General features: G+C 45.8%; 1 protein-coding gene across 1 annotated transcript; it reads right to left on the bottom strand.

Annotated features, from left to right (window-relative positions):
* Positions 1–5,810: 5,810 nt before the first annotated feature.
* LOC142253802 (uncharacterized) lies at positions 5,811–10,231 on the bottom strand. Its single transcript, XM_075325134.1, has 6 exons — positions 10,163–10,231; positions 10,004–10,081; positions 9,701–9,914; positions 9,464–9,620; positions 8,984–9,333; positions 5,811–5,878 (listed from the first exon to the last, which is right to left on the bottom strand). The coding sequence occupies exons 1-6, from the start codon at positions 10,217–10,219 to the stop codon at positions 5,811–5,813; spliced, it is 924 nt and encodes a 307-aa protein (XP_075181249.1). The 5' UTR covers positions 10,220–10,231.
* Positions 10,232–11,450: the final 1,219 nt, after the last annotated feature.

Here is an 11,450-nt window from a genome sequence, read left to right as displayed (position 1 = left end):
CCTGCAGCTCCATCTTCCCACATATGCCACTCACCCTGCAGCTCCATGTTCCCACATATGCCACTCACCCTGCAGCTCCATGTTCCCACATATGCCAATCACCCTGCAGCTCCATGTTCCCACATATGCCAATCACCCTGCAACTCCATGTTCCCACATATGCACTCACCCTGCAGCTCCATGTTCCCACATATGCCAATCACCCTGCAGCTCCATGTTCCCACATATGCCAATCACCCTGCAGCTCCATGTTCCCACATATGCCACTCACCCTGCAGCTCCATGTTCCCACATATGCCAATCACCCTGCAGCTCCATGTTCCCACATATGCCACTCACCCTGCAGCTCCATGTTCCCACATATGCCACTCACCCTGCAGCTCCATGTTCCCACATATGCCACTCACCGTGCAGCTCCATCTTCCCACATATGCCAATCACCCTGCAGCTCCATGTTCCCACATATGCCAATCACCCTGCAGCTCCATGTTCCCACATATGCCAATCACCCTGCAGCTCCATGTTCCCACATATGCCAATCACCCTGCAGCTCCATGTTCCCACATATGCCAATCACCCTGCAACTCCATGTTCCCACATATGCCAATCACCCTGCAACTCCATGTTCCCACATATGCACTCACCCTGCAGCTCCATGTTCCCACATATGCCACTCACCCTGCAGCTCCATGTTCCCACATATGCCAATCACCCTGCAGCTCCATGTTCCCACATATGCACTCACCCTGCAGCTCCATCTTCCCTCATATGCCACTCACCCTGCAGCTCCATGTTCCCACATATGCACTCACCCTGCAGCTCCATCTTCCCACATATGCCACTCACCCTGCAGCTCCATGTTCCCACATATGCACTCACCCTGCAGCTCCATCTTCCCACATATGCCACTCACCCTGCAGCTCCATGTTCCCACATATGCACTCACCCTGCAGCTCCATCTTCCCACATATGCACTCACCATGCAGCTCCATCTTTCCTCATATGCACTCACCCTGCAGCTCCATGTTCCCACATATGCACTCACCCTGCAGCTCCATCTTCCCACATATACCACTCACCCTGCAGCTCCATGTTCCCACATATGCACTCACCCTGCAGCTCCATCTTCCCTCATATGCACTCACCCTGCAGCTCCATGTTCCCACATATGCACTCACCCTGCAGCTCCATCTTCCCACATATACCACTCACCCTGAAGCTCCATGTTCCCACATATGCACTCACCCTGCAGCTCCATCTTCCCACATATACCACTCACCCTGCAGCTCCATGTTCCCACATATGCACTCACCCTGCAGCTCCATCTTCCCACATATGCACTCACCCTGCAGCTCCATGTTCCCACATATGCACTCACCCTGCAGCTCCATGTTCCCACATATGCACTCACCCTGCAGCCCCCTCCCCCTCATGTCCCCTCTTTTCTCATTACCAGTCATCATGTGTCCACATCTCCTTCAGGATTCAGTATCTTGCTTTCTGCCCGGCGTCCTGTGTCTCCTCCCACACAGTCACATGGGCGTGACATCATCGCAGGTCCTACAGTGCAGGATGAATTATTCCGTCTGCTGTCCTGCTTCTTCTCCTGCAGGGCGGGCGGGAACTTTTGAAATGACACACGCAGCGCAGTACTGACAACGTCAGAGCGCGCGCGTGTGTCACTGACAATTAGTGCCGGCAGGGAACAGAGGAAAGACTCCTGCGTTCCGCTGCCTGCACTGACTGTGCGGAGTGCGGACCTGCACAGGATCTCTCCTTGCTCGGCACGCTGCAGCCCGGCTCCACTGCACCGGCTGAAGACGGGCGGGCCGGTCACAGAGAGCAGGCGGGCCGGATGTGGCCCGCGGGCCGCCCCTTGCCCAGGTCTGTGCTAGAAGCTTCTAGAAACAGGTGTGACTAATCCTACTAATTAAATCACAAGACTAACTTTTTTTTTTCCCTTTTCACAGAATCACAAACAGACACACAATTCCCTAATGAAATTCAACAATTACAGTTATCACCACTATGTAATTGTGTTGAAACTATGCACTTATCTTAAATTCAGCACTTTACTTCAGTTCAGCACCTCGCTCGCTCACCGCTCATGTCGATTTTTTTTTTTAATTATTTCATGAAATTCATGAAATACTTAAAAAAAGGGCTTCCCTATTTTTTTAGTTCCCAGCCGGGTACAAATAGGCAGCTGGGGGGGTTGGGGGCCTGTAGCTGCCTGCTGTACCTGGCTAGCATACAAAACATGGCAAAGCCCACGTAATTTTTTTGCATACAGTCCTGGATGGAGTATGCTGAGCCTTGTAGTTCTGCAGCTGCTGTCTGTCTGTATGGAGGAGAGCAGACAGGAGCTGCAGAACTACAAGGCTCAGTATGCTCCATTCACTAGTATATGCAGGAGAGCAGACAGAAACTGCAGAACTGCAAGTCTCAGCATCCTCCATCCAGGACTGTATGCAGGAGTTTTTTGCCCACCAAAAACATGACGTGGGCTTCGCCATATTTTTGTATGTTAGCCAGGTACGGCTGCCCCCAACCCCTAGCTGCCTATTTGTGCCAGAGATTCTTAATGACCCATTAAGCCATTAAGAATCTCCAATAAAGGGTTAAAAAAAAGACACCACAGAGAGAAAAAATACTTTAATAGAAATAAATACACAGACACACTTAGAGACTCCATGTTTATTACTCCCTGTCAGCCCTCCACGATCCTGCTCTTCTGTCTTCTTTCTCCTTCAACCCATGCAGCTCTGCTACATCAGACAGAACTGCATGGGAGGAAGAATGCTGTTGCTCCCGTGCAGTCTATTCACTCGGTGAGTGTGAGCAGAGGCTGCAGGCTGTAAGCGCTGACGTCACCGCTGACAAGCGGGTTACCATAGCAACGGTGCTCTGATCACGTGATTCCCGGTGCTGCTGTGGGCTGTAAGCAGTGACGTCTCCTCTGACAGGCGGGTTGCTATAGCAACGGTGATCTCCGTTATTGACCGGCTGTGGCAGCTGGTGAATAACGGAGCGGGGAAGCATAACGGGGAAGCTGACCATGTGCCAGAGCATTTCGCCGGTATACGGAGATGCTGGAACGATCACCGTGTACTGGAGAGATGCAATGACAGGACCTAGCATGACGTCATAGCCATGTGACCAGTCTGTAGCCAATAAGATAATAGATACGTGACTGGTCACATGCTTTTTTTGACATCAGGGAAGGTCCTATCATCAGTGCTGGTTACCGGGAGGACGCAGCGATTATCGGAAGGAAAAGCGGCGGGAGACAGAGTGCAGGATGCGTCGCGGGGACCTGAAAGTGTAATGGCAATGTTTATTAACTGTATGTGTACATTTATAATGAGTTTTTATGTTTGTGTTTGCCTCCCATTGTTTTCAATGGGGCTCGAGAGTTTCGTCAAATGGTTCGTCGAACCGAACTCGAACGGGGCCTCCGTTCGATGAACCGAACCGAACTCGAGCCTTCAGAGGCTCGCTCATCTCTACTTTTCACAAAGATGGGTAGGAATTCGGGCCCATGCCTCCTGACAGAAATGGTGTAACTGAGCCATATTTCTAGGTCGCCTTGCTCTCATCTGCCTTTTCGGTTTCACTCATAAATTTTCAATAGGATTGAGATAAGGGTTTTGTGATGGCCACTCCAAAACACTGACTTTGTTAAGCCAGTTTGTAACAAGTTTGGCAGTATGCTTCAAATCATTGTCCATTTGGAAGACCTATTTATGCCCAAGCTTTAAGTTCCTGGCAGATGTCTTGAGATGTTACTTCAGTATTGCCACATAATCTTTTTTCCTCTTGGTGCCATCTATTTTGTGAAGTACACCAGTCTCTCCTGCAGCAAAACAACCCCACAACATGATGCTACCAACCCTATGTTGCACAGAAGGTGTTTGTAGGCTTCAAAGCTTCTCCCTTTTTGCCTCCAAACGTAACGATTGTCATTATGGCCAAACAGTTCAATTTTAGTTTTGTCAGACCACAGGACATGTCTCCAAAAATGAAGGTCTTTGTTCCTGTGTGCAATTGCAAACATTAATCTTTAATGTTTCTTTTGGAGTAATAGCTTCTTCCTGACAGAGTGGACTTTCAGCCCATGTTGATACAGTACTCGTTTCACTGTGGATAATGATGCAAGCTTTCCAGCTTCCACCAGTATCTTCTCAAGGTCTTTTGCTTTTGCTCTTGGGTTAATATGCACATGTCTGACCAAGCACGTTCATCTCTGTTACGCTATACATTCCCATCTTTTTTGTAGTTGCATATAATTTTTTGTACAGATGAATGAGGTACCTTCAGGTATCTGGAAATTGCACCCAAGGAGTCCACAATTCTCCTCTTGAGATCTTGGAATGAGGAGACTGTGGAGAAAAAGTGCAATAGGGTCTTATCTGGTATAACAGTAGATAAGAAAAATGAATGCACTCACCTATAGGGGTTGTGTAAGTCACAACTCCTATAAAGACGAAGTGGTAGGGTGAATAGTCGCAGCCCCACAGGATTAGATTCAATGTTAGTGTCTCAGCCCCCTCCTCAGGACAACTTTAAATGACAGGATAATCTAAAATCAACCCTTGAAACGCGTAGACCTGCATATGCTTTTTGAATAAAGGACATGGCTTAAAAAGCGTCTGCTTCTTGAATGGTGATAAGAACGGCATGAGACCCATCTTTCTACACTGACATTGAATCTTCCTGATATCTTGATTTATTTCTTTTGACTTTCCCATGTTGCTCACAAAGAAGCAATGTGTTTCAGATGTGCACTAAAATACATCCACAGGTGTGTCTCTAATTAATGCAGATGTTCCCAATAAACCTATCAGAAGCTTCCAAAGATACGACATCATCATATGGGCTGTCCCATATTGTTTGAAGACATAGTACTCTTAGGGGCACTTTGCACACTTAGGGACACTTTGCACACTTTGACATCGCAGGTGCGATGTCGGTGGGGTCAAATTGAAAGTGACGCACATTCGGCGTCGCAGGCGATATCGTAGTGTGTAAAGCATTTTTGATACGATTAACGAGCGCAAAAGCGTCGTAATCGTATCATTGGTGTAGCCTCGGTCATTTCCATGAATTGGGAATGACTGATATTACGATGTTGTTCCTCGTTCCTTCGGCAGCACACATCGCTGTGTGTGAAGCCGCAGGAGCAAGGAACATCTCCTACCTGCGTCCTGCAGCTCACGCCGGCTATGCGGAAGGACGGAGGTGGGCGGGATGTTTACGTCCCGCTCATCTCCGCCCCTCTCCAACTATTGGCCGCCTGCCGTGTGACGTCGCTATGACGCCGCACGACCCGCCCCCTTAATAAGGAGGCGGGTTGCCGGCCAGAGCGACGTCGCAGGGCAGGTGAGTACATGTGAAGCTGGCGTAGCGATAATGTTCGCTACGCCAGCTTTCACCATGATATCGCAGCTGCGATGGGGCGGGGACTATCGCGCTTGGCATAGCAGCATCGGCTTGCGATGTCGTAGTGTGCAAAGTGCCCCTTAGTGTATGCAAACTATTGACTTTGCAGAAAGTAATAAAAATGCCTTTTGGTTCCTAATTGATCTAAAACAAGTTAAGGTTTATTCTAATTTCATGTCAGATAGTGAAAAACACATGCAGATGTTTCTTCTTAGTGTATGTAAGCTTCTGGTTTCAACTGTATCTAGTACAATCCTTTGGAAACTGCCTGCATGAATAGTTGTAGTGCACCGCTGCTGCTAAATTAAATTTTGCTATATCTTGTATTAACTTTTTTTATCATTATGGACATTTGTGGAGTCTGTTATTTAGATGTTTACCGGCATTTTAGTCATGGAAATGTCTGGTTTATTTGGTTCTGGTGGATATTCTAGATCTGCATTTTAAAAACAAACATAAGCAATGTGTATGAACACTACACAGATTTGGCCTCATTTTTGGAGGTGTTAAGTGTGTTAGACTTTCATTCGGTCAAACTTTTATCCATAAACACACCATTTTTTTTACATTTTTTTTACTAAAAGCTATACTTTTAATACATGATTTTAAAATGCTGGGTGTGCTTTTTAAAAAATATGTGCTCTTGACTACTTTTAGGAGGATCTGCTTCTGCTTACCTTATTAAAACAATGGCACCAACACTTATGGTTAAGTGATGAAAATGATTACTTCTGGTGCCTATTCTCATCTTTATGGTCAAGAACATGCAAGGCAAGACATAGGAGAATGAGTGCCTATATATTATGAGAAACCATGTCATCTGCAAAAACTTGATGTAGTCAGTGGATTCACATCATTGCTTTCCTTTAATACTGTAAAATAAATGTGCATTAATTCTAAATGTAATCTAATATGTTAGGCTACTTTCACACATCAGTTTTCTGTATTCAGGCACAGTCCTTTTTTTTGCCGTATCCAACGTTTCCAGTTTTGTTGTGCAAACCGGAGCAAACCGGACCTACCGGATCCGTTTTTAAGCGGATCCGTTTATGACGGATCCGTTAAAAAACGGATCCGGTAGGTCCGGTTTGCATCCGTTTTGCATCCGTTATGTCCGTTTTTTTACGGATCCGTTTTTTAAACACTAAACAAACAATTAACGAGTTCCGTATTCTGATTGGCTATTGGGAAGATATAGTATATATACAGTATTTTGAAGCATATATGACAGAATGAAGACAGAGGCAAGCAGAAACCATGGATGCTATTCTTGCAAATTACACAAAGATCGCTGCAGATTTTATATTTGAGGCAAATCGCTTGGCTATCATCGTCAGAGAAAAGGAGCGACAGCGACTGAGGCGTCAGCGACAGCGACGCTTTTGGATCCATCCCCTGACTGCACAGAGACTGACACGTGGGGTGTTTTCAACACTATACCTGGAGCTCCGTGGAAACCATGAAAAATTCACAAGCTATGTCCGGATGTCAGTGATTAATTTTGACGTCCTCCTTGGCCTTGTTGCGGACAACATCCGTAAAACGGACACCTACAGCCGGTTCTCTATAACACCCGAGGAGCGTTTGCTGGTTACGCTTAGGTAAGTTTTTTTTTTTTAAATTGTATCCTCCTGTAAATTGACTTTTAACTGTAATGTGTTTGCTATTATTTTTTTATAATTATTGTCTTTCCTTTACAGATTCCTTGCAACTGGAGAGTCGCTTTCGTCCCTCCACTACCAGTTTCGACTAGGAATTTCCACCATCTCGGGAATCATTAGAGACACTTGCCAAGCCTTGTGGGATTGCCTCCATGATGATTTCATCCCCCAGCCCAACAGGGACAGATGGCTTGCAATTGCTGAACAATACTATAACATTTGTCAGTTTCCAAATTGCCTTGGCTCAGTGGACGGCAAACATATAAGAATTGTGAAACCTGCTGCTTCGGGGTCAGAATACTACAATTATAAAAAATATTTCTCAATTGTCCTAATGGCAATAACGGATGCGGACTACAAATTCATCTCAGTGGACATTGGCGCATATGGGAGATCCAATGACTCTCAGGTCTTTAAAATGTCCCCAATGGGGCGGCGAATCTATGGGAATACTTTTGATTTCCCTCCTGCAAGACCTCTTCCTGGCACATGTGAGCCCCCAATGCCCTTTGTTTTTGTGGCCGACGAAGCCTTTCAACTCTCCCAACATCTATTGAAGCCATATGCAAGCCGTGGATTGACGCAAACACAAAAAATATATAATTACAGATTATCCAGAGCCAGAAGAATGGTGGAATGCTCCTTTGGGATACTAACCAGCAAATGGCGAGTGTTGTTAACAGCCATTAATTTAAACATTGAAACTGTGGATGAAATTGTGAAAGCATGTGTGGTACTGCACAATTTTGTTTTAACAAAGGAACCTTTGTCCTTGGATGACCAGAGTTTGGAATCCACCTCTTTGACTGACTACACCAGTCCTGGATTTAGGAGTAGTGTTGCCTGTTCAACAATCCGTGACAAATATGCTGACTATTTTGTGTCCCCAGAAGGTAGAGTAGATTGGCAAGATCAAATGGTGTAAGATTTTTGTTTAGTTTTATAACAAATAAAAATAGTTAAAAATAAATTAAAAAATATCTTGTTAACCTTGTTAATTTTAAGCTTTCACTCGCTTTAAAAATTTGTAATTTTTACACCGTCAAATTACAACATGTTATGTTTTTGTATTACCTTTTTATTTACTTAACTTGCAAAATAATATTCCACCCAAAAAAAACAAGAACAAATAAATACTTTTCAACAAAAAACTTTTATTTTTATTACAAACATAAATTATAAATTGGTATATCTTGGGCTTGGGGTGGAGATAGTACTGGAGGGGCTGACAGGTGGGAACACACGCACAGTTGGAGTATTGAGGGTGGAAAGTGGTGTTGGTGGTGGTGGTGGGGAAGTAACAGAAGGTGAAGGTGTGCTTGAGAAACCAAGAGGGAAACCAGGAGATGGGATGGGATTTGGTAAGGATTGAGGGGTGGAGTGGAGGGATTGGGAGACAGAAGAGGTGGCTGGTGAATTAGTGGCTTGAGTTGTGGTCATGATGGGTGTGGAAGGCGAGATGTGGTAGTGGGTAGGAAGTGTAGGGGCAGATGTGGTTGGGAGCTGGTACTGGGCCGCAGGCTGGTACTGGGCTGCAGGCTGGTACTGGGCAGCAGGCTGGTACTGGGCAGCAGGCTGGTACTGGGCAGCAGGCTGGTACTGGGCAGTAGGGGGAGTAGGGACAATGGCTGGAGGGGGGGCAGGTGGTCTTGGAGGGGTGGGTGGAGGTGGTTGGGAGTCAACCTGCGCGAGAGCCTGCCGTGTGGCTTGCATTACATGCATCTGATGGTCAAGAGATAGCTTTTCCATGCGCTCTAGTACGGCTTGAAAAAAACAATGATTGGGTGATTTACTTGCATCTAAATGCAGCCTGTCCAGACGCGTGCACAATTCGTGCGTATTTTTTTCCATTTTGGCATTTATTAAGCTAAAAGATGAACGATTTTGTTCGGCTAATAATTGAATGGCGTTCTGGAAGGCTGCATTTAGATGCAAGAACTCGGGCGCATAGCTCTTTTCCTGACCCCTATGACGCTGACGCCCAGAACCCAAAGGTGTTCTACTGAGGGCAGCAGTGTCAGAGGGGTGGGGTAGGGGAAAAGCTATCTCATCACCAGCAGCTTCAGGTAATGAAGTCTCACGGGAAGCTCCAGCGCAGGTGGATGGGACAGATGTCGATGGAAGGGAAGGTTCAGATGGGTGGGGTCTGTGCCTGTGTTCCCCAGTGGCGGACTGTTCAGGGATCGCTCCTGTCGGGTTCGATGCAGGCTCCTGAGTGCTGCAGACGGTGCTGTTAAAAAGAGGAAAAACAAAACAATAATTAATTTAATTGCTATACATTGGCACTGACTAAAAAAAAAAAGGCAAAAAAAATCAGACATAAAATATTATACTTTGTACATATTGTGGGGAATATTTACCTTCTGCACACCATAGTTGTCCGGAGGAACGACAACGCTCTAAAGTAACGGTACTTCGATCTGCGTCCTCCGGATCCACTCGGGGCCTGCATCTCTTGATTCAACTCCTTTTTGAAGCGATCCCTGATAGACCGCCACCGCTTCTGAAGTTTGTCACCTGAAAGTGGAAAGCAGAAAGTGGTTAGTATACAACACATTACATCATGCAGCATAACCTACTGAACTGTGAATACTTACGCTGTTTCTTCTGGCCACGAGAATTGAGCTCCCCCCAACCTTCTACCGCTGCGTGGCATACCTCGTCCCAGAGTCGACGGGTTACGATCGAATCAGCGTGGCGGCGGTCAGCCATGTTCCACAGCGGCTCCCTTTCTCTAACTTCATCGATGAGGAGGTCGATGTTGATAAATCCGGCCTCCTCACCGTCAGAATCGGGAGCACGCTGTGATGCCTGTTCAAAGAAAGAAAAAAGAAATTAAAAAAAAAAAATAGACAAAAAATCACACTGACATGACAAAAAAAAAAAAAAAAATAACTTACACTATGACCACCGCCACCTCGACGACGACCCTGGGACGGTCTTGGGGGAGCTCTATCGTGAGCCCTAGAAGTTGAAGCCTTTAGTGAAGAAAAAAAAAAAAACATTATTTACTTATGTGTTTGGTGTGCTGTGGTAAACAATTCCTGTATGAAACTTACACTCTGACCGCCCGCTCCGTGTATTTCTCCACCCCTTCCGTCCTCTTCTGGCAGCATCTCCTGTGATGTTTCGGCCACCTGTGTAAATGTGGTTTATTTAATAAATTTTTTTTTTTTTTTAAAAAAAAAACCACCCAAAAAAAATAATACCTCAGTTTCTGAGCCGAAGGGCGGGCTACCAGAAGACGACATATTTCACGCACACCAACTTGATGGGCCAAACTTTAACGTCAACACTGCACCTGCAAAAAAAGAAAAAAAAATGTCTAAGTACATGTACGCAGCTCACTGCGGTGATCTGTGGACAGTACTGTGGACATTACCTCAGGAACACTCTCCTCCAAATTCGCACTGGCACCGAATTTACAAAGACCCAGCAAGTGGCTGTCCACAAATTTTAACGTCAACACTGCACCTGCAAAAAAAGAAAAAAAAATGTCTAAGTACATGTACGCAGCTCACAGCGGTGATCTGTGGACAGTACTGTGGACATTACCTCAGGAACACTCTCCTCCAAATTCGCAATGGCACCGAATTTACAAAGACCCAGCAACTGGCTGTGCACAAATTGTAACGTCAACACTGCACCTGCAAAAAAAGGAAAAAAAATGTCTAAGTACATGTACGCAGCTCACTGCGGTGATCTGTGGACAGTACTGTGGACATTACCTCAGGAACACTCTCCTCCAAATTCGCAATGGCACCGAATTTACAAAGACCCAGCAAGTGGCTGTCCACAAATTTTAACGTCAACACTGCACCTGCAAAAAAAGAAAAAAGATGTCTAAGTACATGTACGCAGCTCACAGCGGTGATCTGTGGACAGTACTGTGGACATTACCTCAGGAACACTCTCCTCCAAATTCGCAATGGCACCGAATTTACAAAGACCCAGCAACTGGCTGTGCACAAATTGTAACGTCAACACTGCACCTGCAAAAAAAGGAAAAAAAATGTCTAAGTACATGTACGCAGCTCACTGCGGTGATCTGTGGACAGTACTGTGGACATTACCTCAGGAACACTCTCCTCCAAATTCGCACTGGCACCGAATTTACAAAGACCCAGCAAGTGGCCGTCCACAAATTTTAACGTCAACACTGCACCTGCAAAAAAAGAAAAAAAAATGTCTAAGTACATGTACGCAGCTCACAGCGGTGATCTGTGGACAGTACTGTGGACATTACCTCAGGAACACTCTCCTCCAAATTCGCAATGGCACCGAATTTACAAAGACCCAGCAACTGGCTGTGCACAAATTGTAACGTCAACACTGCACCTGCAAAAA

Source organism: Anomaloglossus baeobatrachus, chromosome 1 (genome assembly GCF_048569485.1).
Source record: "Anomaloglossus baeobatrachus isolate aAnoBae1 chromosome 1, aAnoBae1.hap1, whole genome shotgun sequence".
Lineage (NCBI taxonomy): Eukaryota > Metazoa > Chordata > Amphibia > Anura > Aromobatidae > Anomaloglossus > Anomaloglossus baeobatrachus.
The sequence above is the reverse complement of the archived record's forward strand: the minus strand, read 5'-3'. Positions and strand labels throughout refer to the sequence as shown.